Below are 18,518 nucleotides of genomic sequence, written 5' to 3'. Positions count from 1 at the left end.
CTATCAACTGCAAGTTTATTACCATCGAAAGCACATATATACCCGGCCAAGACCCAACAATCAGGCATGTGTGTCCGTCGCACATGCGTACGATCGTACATGAGGACAACCGCACCCCCCCCCCCTTCCTATCTTCTCTTTTCCTTTTTTCTCCTAACCCCTCTTCTTAAGAACTAGCACTTCTTTATCTAAAATGCTCAGTGAGGGATGACTTATACAATCCGAACCCCTAATCCTGACATGAAATGTTTCGGCAACCATGCTCCCATGCTACCAGGGAGCTTGCCGAAGCATTCCATATCCGGATTAGGGGTTCGGATTGAATAAGTCACCGGTCACTGAGAATTTTAAATAAAGAAGTGCTGGTTCTTAAGAAGAGGGGTTAGAAGAAAAAGAGAAGAAAAGCTGCGGATATGAACTCACGGCCAACTCCAACCATTCAGCTGGCTGTTGCTAGCCTTGAGCTCTGAAGTCGACCAGCCACTCCTCCTATTTCATGAATGTGACCTTAGGTATGAGGGGAAGGGCGCAGGGAGTCCGGCCGCCATCACTTCTGGGCGGCTGATCTCAGAGGGCTCAGTCCTTCCCCCACGACTAAACGACGTTCCTCGGTGAACTGTCGAATGCATGTTGCGGAGAAGTGGTACTGAAGCTTGGAACGCAGCGTCCTCTATTCTCAGTGCTTCGTGGATTTTACACTGCGTCTCCAGACGAATGGTTTTTCCTGATAAACAGCTACTTTCGCCTTCTGGGCACCATCTTCTCCCTGCCTCGTTCCCTGGTGAACAAGATCTGCAATTGGTTCCTCGCCCAGCCCGAAATACCTTAAAAGCGGCTAAAATGCCATGTCATCACCGAGTTATGTTGTGAGGACAAGAAGAAGCCGCCAAATACCCGCATTTGCAAGGTCACTGACCAAGTTGCGGTAGCATCAAATGTGTACACAGGACCCAGCTTGCTCTTCCACCGACACCAGCGAGGCAGGCCATGATTCGTGATGTGGAAAGCTCTGTTGGGCCAGGCGCTGAACACACTGAGAGCAATCTTACTCCGAAATATTTCTGTGCATCACACGGCGGCTAGGCCATCGGACACGCGCAGGGCTATTTTGACTTCCCACCTGATTCAGACATAGACCCTGCGTAATCTTCCTGTGGCTGAGTTTCAATGATGCCCAATAGGCGCTTAGAATGACTTTACGAGGGCGTGAGCTCACTCCTCGTCGCCGCTATCTCTGCCGCCGTTGTTTGCAGCCCGCTGTATACGGCTGACCGCACCGCACAGCTGAAATATCGTCGCGCCTCACCCGCCAGGGGACGCCACCATTAACCAGCCATCAGAACCGTGGCGCCTTCCCGGATCAGTACCTACCCAACTCTGCTGGATACATCACGTATGCATGGCCCACGAGACCACCCCGAGGTGATCCCTCACTGCGACGTTCAACCGGGGACCTAGTCATCAGCTTCCGATTTCGTTCGCTGGCTCAGGGGTTCAAAACGTGTTCACCCCGCGCCTCTCATCTCTGGCTCTGCTGCTTGGCATTACATGTGCAAAGAAGTCTCCCCCAACAAGGATAATGCTCCACCCAGTGGCCAGCAGCCACACTATAGTAAACGGCAGGCGGCCACAGCCTCAATGAGCTGGCCTTTTCTCACCAGAGTCACACCAGGTTTGCCTTCCTGCGGAGGTGCGTGCCTCTCGGACCGACATTTTGGAGCTCCTCATTGGACCAACTGTCCCACGTGGAAGCTGTTGATCATCCGCAGTCTTCATTCGACACGCCATCTGCTCCGAACGGCAACCACTTGCGGGCGGAGCGTGCCGCAGTACGTACGTTCGTGGCCACGTCCATTGCCCTACTGCATAAGGTGAAGCCTCACAGCAGCACCTATCTTTCCATCCCCAACTTTCTATCTTTCTATCTCCAACCGACCACTGCGTAGAATTGTACGTCGATTGAGTCTGTGGTACCTTTACCCGTCCTCTTGCGCCCTCAAGGTCGCCATCGTGCACGTGACTGTACACCGTTGTGTGTGTGTGTGTGTGGGAGAGCGCGCGCGCACGCGCGCGCGCGAGAGAGAGAGAGAGAGAGAGAGAGAGAGAGAGAGAGAGAGAGAGAGAGAGAGAGAGAGAGAGAGAGAGAGAGAGAGAGAGAGAGAGAGAGAGAACGTTTATTGAAACAACAAGGACGGGGTAGGGGAGAAAAAGAGGAGCTGTGGGCGGCCATCCTATTTCGGTAGGCCGAGTGCCGCGACTGGAAAAAAATTTAATGGAAAACGGCCATTTTGGTCGAGCCGTCGTTGTGTGCTCTCTCCATGCCAACGTATTTCCACCCCGCTGCAGGTTTTACGTACATCGCAACCCCGTCATTGCGGCAAACGGTTGGCCAACTGCAACACCCTGACCAACCCGATAGCCATACTTCCCGTTTGAAACCGTACCGCCATGAAATTCGACTGTGCGAAAAGGCTTTCTGGAAACGGCCACTCAGCTTTCGTGCACACTGAAACTGATCCTTTGCTGGTACCTGGGATCCGTGCGACCATATTGCAGCCTAGAACTTCCGCTGGCGTCGCGGGCTCCCCTTCACTGTTTCTGACATAGGCTCCTCTTGCGCACTTCCCGCTGCACTTCAGCTTTTCAACGGCCATATTGTTTAGTTGACTAGGTTAGTACACCACCGGCGCCTAATGTGTTACATCGATCCGCAGCTTCGCCAACTCTCCGACGCCCTCCAGAGAATATTCTCTGTCGAGGAGTATGGTCAATCGTAACTATAGTTAACAGCAACTAGCCCACTGACCCAAGTCAAGTCAAGTCAAGTCAAGTCAAGTCAAGTCAAGTCAATGTTTATTTCCACATAGCCATGCTACGTTGAGGGGCACAGACGAAAAGCCTTTTCTTTTCTTTTTTTTTCTTTACGTTTCTTTTTATAGGGCTTGACAAAGGCCTGTGCCCCGTACACAGTTACAGCAGCGTTGTGGAAAATACATGTGTCGTAAAATTACATAAACCAGAAAACAAAGCACAGCATCACGATTATAATGTCACATACAAAGACATGAACAATAGGTGTTGGAAATACAGGTGCCAGAAAATTAAACCAGCGTAAAGGAACACGAACAAAAAAGAACCCCCCCCCCCAAAAGAACCCCACAAAAAAGAATCCCACAAAAGAAAGAACCCCACAAAAGAAAGAACCCAAAGAACGAAAGAACCCCACAAAAGAACCCCCCCCCCCCCTACGTAATGTTACACCCGCAACCGGAACCTTAGTAACTGCAGGAACAGTCTTTCAATAAAACTGTTGTAGCAATCGGCATCAACTTTCCACGTTTCCCTTGGAAGTCAAGCATATAAACCCATCTTTTACACTTGTTGAAGAAACCAATTCTCCCCCCAAGATTTTTTGTTTTTAACGCATATTAATCCGTCATACTAATCCAGAATGCGTCCCATGCCCAGCGGACATCCCGCCACTGCACATTGAACACGTTTGCTCTGCAACATCTCGCTTTTGTTGATTCGCTGGAAATCAGTCACAGCCTGTTTCATCCACGTGGGCTCGTGATTCGACTGCACACTAAACGCAGTGATGAGCGCCTTGGTTTCTATGATGTTGTTTCAAGAGGCAGTTTGGTTATCCTCCGCTGTATCGTCGATGCCAGCTGAAGATCGATAAACTGGCCAAAACGATAGCCCATTGCGTTCACATTCAAGCGAAGTCTGTGTTATTCTATTCCCATGCACTTACTCCAAGTAATGCACTAATTTCATTCCTATTTCGTACCAACTGACTTCGCGGCGGAATGATTCCTGAATCACTCCAATTCCTGAAGGGTAATACCGTAATGAACGGGGATTGCAAGCACGTCGTTATTTCGAAACTTCGAATGGTTGCGAAGTTTTCATATTATATAGTCCATACTCCCCAGAGCTTAGCGTGTAAGTGAGATACTTACGCGAACATTATGGGCAAGAGAAGATTCTCCTGTGGTTTCTGGTGGCGTCAGCAAGTTGGGACAAAAGCAAGCGCCGCGCCGGTGCCCTTCTTCTGGAACGAACAGTGGACGGTGGCCGAACGACGGGCTGTCATCACTCCCACCGCTTGATGCTGTGGCCTCGTCGTGTCCAGAGGACGGGTCGTGCAGCCGCCGTTGTTTCCCCACCCTCGTAGGCTGCTTCCGGGTGACCGCCTTACATCCGCTCGAGTGAACGGCAGGCCGAAAGACGCCCGGTCGTAAGCGATACCTTGTGCAAACCTCTGGCACGATTTGACGAGACGCTCTGACGTTTGTAACCCATGCCGAGTCGACCGCATTATTTACGAAGATAAAGGGACCCCACGCCGTGCAGATGGTGCTTAAATTACAAAACGCGTTGCCGTTATAAGCGAGCTTACGGCGCCTTCGCGTTGGTTGGGGCGGCCGTCAGGCATGTGCGCACGTAGTATTTAACACACAAAATATAAAATAAACAAAAAATAATAATACCACGAATACAACAATACCACGAATACAACAATGAAAAGGAACGTGAGAATGAAATAAAAATGAAGATAACGAAAAAAAGGTAAATATAAAACCAAGAGAGACAGATTATGACGGGTATGAAAACGAAGATTAAGAAAACATGGAAATGAAAATTGGTGGAGAAAATAGTTAAACACAGTAAATGAGCACCCGTGAAAGTCAGTCATTAACGCTTGACCTCTATTGAAAATGTGCGCAGCGATCTTTGCGCAATTCATCCAGCGCAGCTGTTCAAGGAACAGTGAAGCGAATTCGTCGAAGTTTTCTGTGCGGCTCCATTGCGCAGTTTGACCACCGTCACTTACCCTTTAGCGGAAGCCTGTTAGAAGCGCAGCGCATCCGCCACAGTCGCAGAAGGGCAAAACCCACACGCCGCGCGTGGCCGTCGCGCCAGTCACCTTCATGATGTCTTAGTTGTATATAATGCTTTTTCTTGCCGTCTCGCAAAATTTGCGTTTGTATGCCTAACATCGACTTCATTGTTCTTTATGCACAGATTTTACACGGAAAATATGTGGACAATCTAATGAAGATAGCCCCACGAACATGCCGGACAGTCGTCAGAGACGTCAGCCGATCGGAGTGGAGAGAGAGAGAGAGAGAGAGAGAGAGAGAGAGAGAGAGAGAGAGAGAGAGAGAGAGAGAGAGAGAGAGAGAGAGAGAGAGAGAGAGAGAGAGAACAAACTTTGTGTGCAAAGAAGCAGTGCCTGGGCGAAGTCCCTATTTTGGAGCCCCGTTGGGACGTGCCGGCACCCCAGGCGTAAAATTATCTGAACCTGGTCCTCGCAATCGGAGCGGGTCAGTTCCTACTGCTCAACCGACGGATAGATAATTCGATCAGTGTGTGTTGTTTTGGCAGGCCTGGTGCGAGCGAAACAGTTTTCTAGCCCACTTTTCGGGCCTGAAAGTGGGGATCAATTTTTCGGAAAACCTAAGTACGTCGCCTACGTATAAGTTTATTTGGTTAAGGACTTGTGATAACTTTTACAACTTATCTCAGAGCCCCTTTAAAGAGATTCTGCAACACTTCCGATGAAGGCTTATAAAATTTCCTTCGTACCTGGAAGCGCGTCGAAAGCTGTACTTATTGCCGGCACAAAGCGGCACTGTCTGATTTGCTTGTCGCAGCATATACGCCTCTCAGTTTCTGCCTTGCTATTGTGGCTTTCTTGTTAAATCAAATGCATTTATTGCTTGCAACCAAAAGTAGGCGAGCCAATGGCCACGGTATAGTTCAAGTGAAGTAATTCGAGTCCTCAGAAAGCGCCAAAGTCCGGGAAAGATGAAAAAATCTTTTCAGCACGTTTCTAATTTATCTTGCGCTCGTAGAGCAGTAATATTTGCCTGACGTACTCTTCAACCCCATATCCTCAGCACTGCATGTGCAAGTTGACGAAGTTCTGAAAGCATTTGAGACTTTAAAAAAAAGAAAGGCTGAAAGAAGGGTTGCGGGGCCGTTTTAGCTGCCGTCCTCCTTGATAGCGATGATGCGCCCGGAAACTAGCCGCCCCAATTGTTGTAGTTGTGCCTCCAAATATAGCCACACAGGGAACCCTTTCGCACCGCCCGGCTAGAACGTCTCCCGAAGCGACCTGGGGTCACGTGACCCCCTATGGCAGCTCTTCTGGGGAAGCGCTCTGTCTGTAGTGGTTGCAAGTGTTCTCTCACTTGACCTTTCGTTTGAACTTCCTGCGGCGTTTGTTTTTGTACCCACCCAATGGGGTGACCGAAGAGGTAGCCCGACCTAGAACAAGCGTACCGGAAGTGGCGACTCGTTCGCTACCGTGAATAGCGTCTACAAACCTGCGGGTATAGAATAACGACGTCTTCCAAGGAGAAACGTCTTCAATGTGCAGACCCCCAAGCGGTGCGCGTGCGCGAAGAATTTCGGGGACACGATTGAACTCAGGCGTCGTCTGTTCGAGAATGTGTTTTCGGTTCTGCTTGTCTCGGGGTGACCGTTTGTGGCTTTGAAATCACTCACACCTTATAGCGACATCGCAATCCCGGCCCTTCTTGTACACGTCTGGCGACGTGTACTGGTTCGCTTTCAACACGCTTGCTTCTCTGCTGAGCAACCTTGTAAAAGGAGCTTGCTGTTCGGTCCGTGTCAGAACGGTGGAGTCGCTGGTTCTAACCGTAACGGCTAGGGACGGAACCCGATAAGTTGTAACAGTTTAGTTATTTTTTTCTGCCAAGCACCTTAATTTTTTTCATGCAAAATCTGTCTCGTGGATGAATTTTGTTATTCGGGAACAAAGATGGTTCGGGATCTTTCGGAATGGTTCACCCGCGTGGTGCATCTTGTATAATTAACGTTCGCTACGCGCACAAAGGGTCGGGCTTCACGTAAGGTCGAGCAGAATAGCTGCACCATAGCTGCGCAGACATTTCGATCGCGTCCGGTGATCGATCCGTAATTAATTTTTAAAAGCGAAAGCCCTGTAATTCTCATGAAACGCAATAAATAACCGTTGTTGTAGTCGTCGCCGTAGTTGTCGACGTTAATACGAGTGGTGCCGGATGGAGGTCTAAGTAACGTTTCGATCTCGCAAATGCTATTGACCAATCTAGTCAAAATGCATTCCCAAGTGGTCAGGCGTATACGCTTGAGATCCAAATCATGTTCTGAGCGACGTGCGGCTTTGGGGTGACCGAGGGAGGTTCCGTTTCCAACGCCTTTTTGAATAGAATGCCTCGCGCTTCAAAGACACGTGGAGCCATGGGAGACCTTTTTGTCAGTCATAAAAACACAGATAAAACTCTAGACATATAAGCTCTGCTACAACCAGTCACAAATTTCTAATTCTAGTTTCGAGCTAACATTGTATAATCAGGAGTTCTTGTAATGTTTGTTTTTTGATGAGTCGCAGTTGCAATTTTTTAGTTACGTTGTGTTAATGATTTTATTGTATGTTGTATCTTAACGTCTTTGTGCTGTTTTTTCTTGTTGCTGTTTTTTATTTCTTTGCTCTCACACCACTCCCCTCTGTAATGCCTTTGCCCATGAGGGTATCATAAATAAATAAATCAATAAATAAATAAATAAATAAATAAATAAATAAATAAATAATAAACACTGTATCAACACAGGTACTTGAGCACAAACACTTTGGAGTTTCCTTCACGCCCAGGCTCCCTCGGAACCTCCATGCGCAGCACAGCCTGCCTTTTTCGTTCCTTCTCTGGAATGCTCAAAAGGCCTCATAAAGTTTGTAAGGGTCTTTTATACCAAGCAACTGTCTATCAAGCCGCTCGTTTTCTGTCGGGAATTTCAACGCGACCCGAAGGAAGGGTACATTAGGATGCGACTTTCACAAAGCCGCTGCAGACAATTTCGGGTCACCGCCCAACGATAGGTCGCTGACGGGAAGCGCCGGTATCAGAAACCCATCAAAATATGAACCTTCGTAGAGTAGGTTCGTGGCTCGTCTTCGGAAAGTGATGTGTTTATTTCCCTCGAACTGTTTGTGATCGAAACCCTCTAGCTCGCAACATAGTCCGTTTAATGTACCACACAATGCCTCGTTTCTATGTGGTTTTAGCGGGGTGACAACACATGCTTTGCAAGAGTTGAGGAAAAAAATACCTGTATATGGGTACTACCTGCGCGCTTTTCTGCTTTCCGTTATGCGAATCGCAAAAAGGATGTTGCCTTACTTTGCCGGTGCAACTCCCCCTCCAACTTTTCTGTAATGCCTAAGCTGCTCTGGGTACTGTTGAAATAAATAAATCAATGCTTAACGTCTGCAGGCTCCTGGCACACTGGTACAGGGGGAGAATTAAAGCTATATAAACCGGGACGATATCAATGAACAGGCAAACGGGATTCAGGGCTTGAAAGCCAACTAAAACATAATGGGGCGCACGAGTCGTTTGTTTTGTTTAGAGCGCCGGACCGATATTTTCTGTTTCGGCAATTTGTACAGCTTATGAACGCAAAATTTTGAACGTAAGTGTTCAGCAGCGAAATGAAATTAGACTCATGTGCTTAAATTATCTGATTAAACCTGATAAAAACCAAGTTTCTCTGCCAAACAAGACCGGAATTCTGTTGATAGCGTAGTCGGAAGGGGTCCTCCAAGACATTCTGTTCAGTACAACAAGAGTCGTTGATTTGATTGATTGTAGGGTTTAACGCACCGACGCAACGCAGGCGATGAGGCGCGCCGTAGTGGAGGGCTCCGGATATTTTTCACCACCTGTTGAGCTTTAACGTGCGCTGAAATCTCGTACACACGGGCGTTTTTGCTTTTCGCCGGTACAACCAGTCAGTGAAGCGTTGAAGGACTCTAGCGCACCCAACCCGGGCCGTCAGAGGGGTGGCGTGTATGTTTGCAAGACGAACGCCCTTTGGAGATGAAAAGTATGTACTGTTTCATTCTGATATGCGGCATCAGCGTGCAAAAAAAAAGAAAAAAAAAGAAAACGTTGCAAGTGGAATCGCGTACTCAGTGTTAAAGCAAACAGTTATTTGGCTAGGTGAAAGGGAAATTCGGCGGTTCCGTGTACACAAAGAAGTCCTTCGGCGCAGCCTCATGCACCTGCATGAGTTTGCGCCGAAAGGTACGAAGAAAACGGAACAAGTTGGAGAGGAGTTAGAAGTAAGCGGAGGCAGGTTGGCTGGGTTTATTTCAGCAGAGCGCGCGCGCAGCAAGCTACTGCGTGAAGCTCAACTCAAGCGAGAACAGCGGGCAGGGATGGTGCAGTACGGGCGGCGCCGCGCATTGCAGTTTCGCTGGGTAATTACCTGTAAATAGTGCAAAGGCGCGTTTTTTTAAAAAAGCTCCTGCTTATTAAATACCCGCAGGTGCTCTAGTAGCAGTAGTAAAAACTTTAATAATAGAAAGGGGCACCAGCGCCGTGTGTGGGAGGGGGGGGGGGGGTGTATGCAGGGTGCAGGGGAAGGTAAAACACCTCAGACATTCCCAAGTTCACATAAAAGGGTCGTTGTTCATGTTCAAGTTCACGCAGCACTGACAGGTTTTACGTGACTTCTTGTAGAGTAGCTGCAGCAAGCTTGAGGGAAGTCCGTTCAGATCACGATTACACAAATTTGTATAAACCGTTGGCTAAGGCGTATTCGGCGCTCTGTTCAACCAGTGAAGGCTTTGTTCGTACTCGCTCCAGGTGTGCTGCCTCCGACGCGGGTGGGGGGCCATCGCTTAGGAGTCGCGCACGAACATCGCTCAAATAAGAGCACTTCGAAAGTAAATGAAACAAGTTCGGCGTGCAGCGGGTGTTGCAGTAGAGGCAACATTGCGGGACGGAACTAGCGGGTGCTGTCCATTTATGCACGATATGAGGGTTCAGGGCCGAGTTGGCATAGATTGTTTTAGCCATGATTTCGCCCGGGCATCTGAAGGCTTTGAGCGGACTAAGAATGCCGACCGGAGGGTCATCCCTCAGGCGTTGGCGACTTTAAATCTTCAACTGTCGTAGTTGTAAGTAATTGCAAAGCCATCCACAATGGCCTGAATGAATTGCAGTACGAAAGGTGGAGAAATAAATACTGGCCTACCATGTGAACACGCCCGTCTGAATTTTTGACCACGCTGTCGGGGGAAACAAATGTTTGTCCGTTTCCGCGTCTACACCAGGCAGACAACACAAGATCGTGTGCGTCTCGAGGGTTAGATTGTCAAGTAGCACCAGGGGTACTTTTACAGCGCACGACGCCGGCGGGTAACGCCCGCCCGTGTTGTGTTGTGCGGGGTGAGATGCATTTCCGCTGTGGTTGTGAGTTTACGGGCGGAAAACTTGCCATGGCAGCTCCAGAATGAATGTGCTTACAAGAGATAAACAGCGCCATGAATTTCACGCGAGGATACTATTTCGCGGGATATTGCTCCCAATAAGATCATTTTGCTTTGCGCTTGTGATCTTCAAGTGTTTGATTGTGATTATAATAATGATAATGACGAAAACGAATATTGCATGTTTTCTGCTCTTTGGTCTACTGCTACCCGTATGCTTTTTTTTCAACGCGACAAAGAAACATATTTTTAGGGGTATTTCCGGCTAAATGCAGTCCAGATCTGCGTTATAGCCACATGTTTCATCAGCATGTAAAACCCTCTCACTGAAAGTGCAGTGCTAGCATTCGGAATGAACGGCACTCGAGTGAAGACTGGAGCGGCACTCTCTCTCCCTCCATTATTGGCGAGAAGTGATGGCTTAATACCGCCAAATGATCTTAGTACTGCCAGAATTCAGCGTGAAACATTGTTTCAGTTTCACATTTCGACGATTGCTTATAATTTCTTTTTCTCCCCCTTGCAGCGAGTGGCTTCGTCAGAGACACGGATGAACGCTTCGTCTTGACAAGGCCTCACAGGTAAACTCATTCTTCATACCCAGCGAGCGTTTCGTTTTGTTGCCACTGCAGTCAGTGGGGTACTTCGCTATTTTGCGTTGCCAAGGTTTCTCCATATTTACGCTTGCCACTTTCGGTACTTTTGCAAACATTCGCGAGGGCCGGTCAAGAAGGACAAGCAGCATGCAAAAATGAATTGTGTTATTTAAATGGTGTCTAACGTACCAATAACATCTGCAAAAGCGCATGCGGGGCAGTACAGCATGCTTAGTCAGCAGAACAGTCGGTAAACAGTAAAACAGTGCTCTTATCCTTGGAAATTTTTTAGTTCTGATGAAAACCAGCAGCAGTCCAGTGTAGTATTAGTACGGGTTGTGCTGCTTTCAGCAAGCAATCTCTAGTAATGAACCACAGGTTACTTCTGTCATAAGCAAACGTGTACAGCTATTGGGAATCCCTGTGATGTCTAGTGGGGCTTAAGCTTAGCCACTAACCATAAGCCAAGAAAACAAATTTTTCGGAGCTTGCACGAAGTGGCGCGAGGCTTGAACCATAGCAAAGCTGGAGGATTTTTTTTATGCAAGCACTGAAGGACACACCCCCAGAGGTTTGGAATTGTTTATTTACATGTTCCATCGTCGCGTTTCGCTGTGGTAGTAGTAGTCATCCTGATATCCATCTATATCGTCGTCTTCCTCATGCATGACTTGCGGGCCAGGATCGTTTTGTCCGAACACTTTCACATTTCTCCCAAAGTGAGAATGCGTCAGCACGTGCTAGAACCGGCGGCAACCGGATTCGCGAAATGGGCATCTGTAGCGCGAGCTGTCTTGTGCTCCCCCCTTAAGGCGCGGACGCAGATGAACTGTATTCGTGGTACTTTTTTTGCGAGCACCACGCGGAAGCCTGGACGACGCCGGGCGCTTCTCTTGAGGCGCGTAATTACGTTCGCGGTAATCCGCAAGAATGACTATGACACAGTTTTATGATGACGCCGCGCACCGCACACATTACGGCCAGTAAAAGCAACTTAGCTACTCAAAAACTGACGTCAGCCCAACCAGCCATAGTATGAAGAATGGCATAGGGGCAACGCATAGGCATAGAAAACGTGATGGTAACAGCACAAAAGCGCGGACCGCGTACAGGGAGAAGGACAACAAACACGCGCTTGTTCCTTGTTTGCCATGAACATCATGTAATGCATTAGCCCTCAAGCGTTTAGATAAAAAACGAACATCTTCGTTTAGGCAGTAAATACCAGGAAGACATCACTGCTCAAATTGAGAGAATGGGGAGTGGCTTTGCAGGGCATGAGATGGGCTGAACTGGCATCTGATAAGCCACTACGGTGACGTAATAGCTCCTGATAAACGATTCAAAAAGTAGGAGGAGACGGATAAAGCAGCGCAGAGATGAGATAACGAGGCTCGACCGTGAATACTCGATTCCTATAGTAAAGGGTGGGGGAGGCCTTCACCGCGCACTGGACATAAAGGGCCTTTTGAGATCGTCGCCATAAAATTACGGAAACGTAAGATTTTATGACTACAAAGTTTGTTATAGTCGCTACAATATTTCGGAAAAGTAATATTTAGGAATACCAGGAATAGAAATTGATCAACCACATAATCACAGGACCTGTGCGGAGCCGGAGAGGGGCTGACGACAAATGCGTGAGGGCTGACATCACACTACAACTGATCGCAGTGCTGCCAGTGTTGCTCCAAATACTGACCCAAAATCAGGATACTTTCATTGCAACGATAGCTTAGCAATATGTGTTGTGCTTGTATTCTTCTCATGCAGGATCGGTCCATTTCGTCATCGAGTCGTAAGAGACGTCACTGACATCATCAGCGGCGTCAAGTGGTCTCCGCTGGGCGGGCGATCAGCACGCGTAAGACAAACGAAAACTTTGTGACAATAAGTGTTCTGTTCGAAGGGACCCGAGTTTAGATTCAGCTAGAATCTTCCTATTCATTTTACAAAATATACCTTTTTGGGGCAAATAGATCAGGCTGGCTGGTTGGGCTCATTCTGCAATGCCGGCCACATGGCAGAAGGTTACAGATCCGTTCAAGCGCGCACCTAGTGAGCAACCGGTTCAATTTCTACTACAGGGCAAAAAGTGCAGTCGAAGCTATGATGTGTTGGCTCAAATGCTCACTTAAAAAAACAGCGGCGAAATATGATATAATGAAGCTTTCTTTTCGGGGAGCAAAAATTCATCCGGCTGTGCGCAACCAGGAACAACTTTCGCAAAAACGAAATTCCGTTACGTAGTTAACTCCCTTGCGCAGCAGGTAAGGTTTGCGGGTTCTGATTAGGGTGTTGCTGAAGGCATTTGCCTAACACGCGGGAAATAATTCAAGGAGACCTGTAATACATGTGAGTTTGGATAAATGAATATCGGAATTACTTGGATGGAACTTCTCCTTTTGCGGTGCACTGCAGGCAGAGTGACATGTTTGGGCCTCTGCTGCATAGTTTGTAAGCACGTATATCAACAACCAAGAGCTGGAAGAAGCGTATAGAATCAGTACCCAAAGCGGCGTGGGTGCGCGTACACTGTCGACAGTGTTACAGGCAGAGCAGCTTAAGTTTCTGTAGCCTGAAGAAGAATCCTCTAGCGTCATCCTCAAACGTCATCCTGAAGCGTTTCCCGGAAATTTTTCTTATCTTCTCATAATATCCGCGCGTTAATGTTTTTAATGTTATTTTTTTTTTCATTGAAAGGCTGTTCCTTTAAAGTCGGTGCACAAGTTTATTGACCTACTTCCTTTTTTCCCGCCATTTTCGCGGTATTTTCGCCAAGAATTTATTGCCGTTAGTGAATGCCGCAGTTAATACCAATAGCATCTGATAAATATTGTTTTTACCGAGTTTACTGCCGCCTTAGCTTTGAGAGGTTGTGACCTGATACTGCCAGAAATGGCTTACCTCTTCTGGTGGCCTCAATTAGTACCACACTGGTACGGAGCTACCAAAGAGAAAAGGAAAACTAATTGAAGACGAATGGCCACCTCCCATCCCGCCTTCTTCACTGCAGTCACCTGCGAAACCTGCGGCGAAGGCGGCGGCTGCACCCGTCACACTGTCAGCATTAGTGAAGCGGGCGCACAACGTCGGCTCGGGCCCCATTGTACTGAAGAACAAGAAGACGATCTTCATCCCCAAGTTCACCTACGACGGAGCTGGCCCAGGTTTGCCAACCTTAATCCTTCAACTGATTAAACGCAAATCTCTCGCAAACGTGCTACCGCGAATAACAGTGAGGCTTTGTCTAAACCCTATTTGCCTATTAATCAGGTTTAATCCAAACATACCGAGTTCTTTCAGAGATTTCCACATTCAAGGCTGTGTCTAGAGTGCCGCCCGATGGTATTGTAATCACTTCACTAAAGCGACGTCCACCAGCGTTTTAAAGACATGCCGGGAGTTAAATTTCAAAGATGGATCGGTCGCTGAAATCAATGATCGAAGCGATGGTCGGATGAAATGATCGCTGAAATGATGACTCGCTGGCTCGTTGGCCGACGGCACATAGCCGACGATGGTCTACTCCAAGTAAACTCAAAATGTGCAATATGTACACTTTATTTACACTACGTATTTACAACTCCCATGGCTCGTGATCGCAACAAAGAGGTCGGGCCCGCGTCGAGCGGGGCTCCCCGCTCTCCACCAACTGTCTCTCATCATCAAACTCAAACATCAAACTCCTCGGTTTTACCAACAAAACCCCGTCCACAAAGGGACGTCACAACTTGAGAGTAAGAATGGCTCATTGATTAGCCCACACTAGGCCACTGATTTGCCACCGTGACAAACAAAGCTAGGTGGGTTCAAAATAGCCACGTGACCCACCTCTCTCACTCTCATACAGAAATCCAAAGGTATTCCGCAAAACACAAATAAAACAGAAATGAAAACATGAAAACCAACCAACATAAATCAGACCTAACTACAGGAATCGGCTCTCAGGCGGCACGTCTTAGAGTATTGTTATACCGTGCAAGCCTATGTTTGTGCACCACGCCGCCCAAATTCCTTTCCTTTGTAGACACGTGGAGCGCCTAACAAAGCGTGGTCGCCTACGTAATTACGCATCCCATCCGCCAAGTCGCCAGGTTCAGACGTGTGACGAGCTGAAACTTCGCACAGTAACTTTGAGCAGTGCAACTGTCACGCACAGAACGTCTGGTGACCTCTTCCTATCTTTTACCCGAGGTTTGACCCCTTGACAAACCATCAGCTCCCGTCCGCTTCGGCCTTTCCCATGGCGGTAATCGCGGTCGTTAAAATGTCAACGGTCCCCCTCCGCCAGTTCCCCAAACGAACTCAAGGAAATCCTCCTTCGAAAACTGACGTCGCTTTCAACTATTATGGGGTGACCGACGCGTTTGAATACGTCCTGTCCAGGCCCGGTCGTCGGGTGAACACAATAGCTCGGCGGATAACAAAGACGCATCCGCGGATTCTCCCCGTGCCCGAAGTCAGCGTGGTGGGTGTGAAAACAAACGCCATACAGGTAAACAAGCTAACCCCAGCGAACTGTACCCAGTTACCGGGTGGTTTTAATTAAGTGGGGTGCGCGAACTTGACACCGGGTCTGGCACTACTCCGCTCTTTCTAACGTATCTTGAGTAACCTAATTTAACGAGACCTAACAGATAGCAATCTTTCAGTGAACTAAAAACTAACTTAGGCCATAAAAATTATAATTGAAACTAAATATGCCGAAAACATTAAAGAGGCATGAGCTGTATTACAAACACCGTCCTTGGCATAAGGAAACTGTGGTGCAATATCTACACCACAACAGCAGACGCTGTGATCAGTGCCAGCCTAGTCTTAAATATTCGGAAGCCGCCGGCTGGCACCCCAGACACTGCGTAAAAATAAAGCACTGTGCTGGGTACGAGTGAGAAGCCACAGCCCTAAATGTTTGATGAAATGAAATAATGGCTTGCGTTTTGCTATTCCTTTCAAAGCTGAGCAAAGCACAATGACTGTACCGGCTTATTATCGCGTGTAAATTTTCGGCGTGCATTGGTGCTTGCATGGTGATTGAGTTTTAGTTCTGTACAAAGATCGCTTTATACTGTCTCTTGTTCTAGCTGTGAGATTTGCACTGATAAGCGAAACTGTGTCTAGAGTGCCGCCCGACGGTACTGTAAGTGCTTTACTAAAGACACCTCTCATCTACGGTATTATTACAGTTCTGGGGTGGTGGCGAGACCACCAAGATAACACCCCAGCTGGGGCGCAGGCCAATCTTTACTGTTGTCAGTCGTCATTACTGCCGGAGCAATAGAGGTGTCAAGTCGTCAAAAAATGTACGCCGTCCATCCACAGACACCGAACGACAGAAGAACAGAACACGCGCGAGCACGTTTTGCAGGGCGGCGTCAAGTCGAGTCCCATACCGGTGGCGGCATAGGCTGCGGTGGCGCTGCAGTCGCACCCCTGCGGTTCCTCCGACGCGCCCTCATGCGGCGTCTTGACGCGTTCCGTTTCCGCTTGTCATCATCATCATCAGCAGCATCATCATCAGCCTATCTACGCCCACTTCACGGCCGAGGCCTCTCCCATGGATCCACACTTATGCCGGTCCTGTGCTAACTGCGACCAGTTTACCCCCGCAAACTTCTCGATCTCATCTGCCCGTCTAACTTTCTGCCACCCCCTGCCACGCTTGCCTTCCGCTTGTACACGCCGTGAAATGGAGTGTTATGCGAATGCAGGTACGAGTAGGCGAAAAAAATAGAAAGAAATGGGGCTGACGGTGACGAAATATCTGTACTGGTGGACAGCCGATGCCGCTGCGGATTCTAGCAAACGTGACCATTGATACGATAGAACGCGATGCACGTCTGACACGGAAATGTTACAGAGACACTCTTTTTATGCACTAGAAATTTCTTTTTTCCGCATTCGTGCTGCCTGTCCACCGTTCTTTTTGAGAAAAAGCTGCTCATCCTTTGCCTATAACGCATGTGCCTACGGCCCCACGCACGCCCGCTCACGTACGCATGCACCCAGGCACGCGCGCACACACAGACAAAATAGTCCTAGTAAACCGAGAATGATTTCCAATGAAATTGGCCGCACTTGAAAAAGGAACGGAAATACAGAGTATGTTGAGAAGAGCTTTTTACGAGAACGTATTAACAAAAAATTCATGAGGACCAAAAACATTTTACAACATGACGCTTCATGGAGGCTATTGAAGAACTACCAACGTAATTACTGTACCTCATTCTCTATACTCATAGGTGGCTGTTTCTATATTTGCTGTAACCATACTTTGAAGAACTGTGTGGTGGCTACCAATTATGTAATGTCCTGGTGGGACTTTTGAGGAACGAATGAATAAAACATTGTGTATGGTCAATCACTTCGCGGTGACCATGCGTCACGACGCTGTTGAAGCGCATCTTGCCGAGTGAGATCACTTGAATTCAACTTTTCACCCAATATTGCCCTACCGAGATATTTTGACTCTAGTGCAGTGTCTTAAATCTATTGGTAGATTCTAAACAACACTTGTCTCCCTTTCCACAGACGTGTACTTCCTGGTTGGCAAAGGAGCGAAGGTCACCGACACAGGAGCCACCAAGGTCCCAACGCCAACCGGAGAGTAAGTGTACAAGCAGCCACAAGCAAATTATAACGAGGTTGCGCCACTGAATTTTGTGCGTAATTGTTTATTCTGAATAAACAGTACCAAACATTGCAGCAGTTCTATAAGCAAAATTACCACGTCTTGAGCGGCCGCAGAATGTTGCCAAAGTGATGGGCTGTGTCATACATCTGCTTTATACCATATACCGCGTATTTCAGGGCTTTCGGAGGTAAAATTGTTCTTCTTGCACGAAGTAATCAGGGGCCGTGGCGGACGCAATAAAACCAGTTCAAATTGCTATCTGCGGGAGCAATTAACTAGTACTTTTAATTACCTGCCTAATTATTCCAGTTAGGGGCGTGATTGCAATGTGAAAATTGCAGAGGATCATCAGTCAAACCGAAATCCAGCGTTAGACTTCCTTAGTACTTCAGTCCTCCGAACGCGCCCTTCTGGAGATCGGCGGCTGCAATGCGCCGCAAAGCCGTGCCCCCGTGTTGACGTGTGACGTCAACACGGGGGCATGGTTTCGCGGCGCTTTGCAGCCGCCGACCATACCCCAGCCCGTCAATCATCAACCAGCCCAGTCCTGACCCGAGCCCGTCAACGATCGGAGGGGCGCATTGCGTGCAGAATAATAGCTAAACTGGTATTCACCGGGCTATTGGGCATGCATCAGTTGAGTCGTCTTCTCGGGTAGTATTCAACTGGGTGCTCCAAACAACACCTAAATCCTGGCGTTCTGTTGCCATGGGAGCCAGACAATTTTCATGGCTTTTTAGGATTGCATGCTACGGTCTAGCGTGCGCCGACGGTGCTTTAGCAATGCCATAACACGTCAATGTTCACTGCACTGCGTTGTCAGTCGATCTTCTTAAAGGGACACTCAAGTGATTTGTAAAAATAGCGGAATTACTAGCGCAAATTGCAGTCCGCAGTTCACAGGCCACGTTTCGACCACTCTGAGTGCGTTTACGCGAATTTATTTAGTAGAAAAATCAATTCGAAAATGCTGTCCTCCTCTCTACATCCTCGG

At 48.1% G+C, this 18,518-nt stretch overlaps 1 protein-coding gene across 1 annotated transcript in view; it reads left to right on the top strand.

Annotated features, from left to right (window-relative positions):
* LOC144153904 (protein Skeletor, isoforms B/C-like) overlaps positions 1-18,518 on the top strand; it is a 37,766-nt gene that overhangs the window by 17,101 nt on the left and 2,147 nt on the right. The window contains exons 2-5 of the mRNA XM_077685654.1: positions 10,818-10,872; positions 12,661-12,751; positions 13,904-14,057; positions 17,422-17,497. Coding sequence (XP_077541780.1) covers positions 10,818-10,872; positions 12,661-12,751; positions 13,904-14,057; positions 17,422-17,497 — 376 coding nt within the window. The remainder of the gene's footprint in view (positions 1-10,817; positions 10,873-12,660; positions 12,752-13,903; positions 14,058-17,421; positions 17,498-18,518) is intronic.

This window comes from Haemaphysalis longicornis, unplaced genomic scaffold (genome assembly GCF_048455015.1).
Source record: "Haemaphysalis longicornis isolate Haplotype H1 unplaced genomic scaffold, Haemaphysalis longicornis Haplotype H1 scaffold_9, whole genome shotgun sequence".
Lineage (NCBI taxonomy): Eukaryota > Metazoa > Arthropoda > Arachnida > Ixodida > Ixodidae > Haemaphysalis > Haemaphysalis longicornis.
Note: the sequence above shows the minus strand (reverse complement) of the source record. Positions and strands in the feature narration are given on the sequence as shown.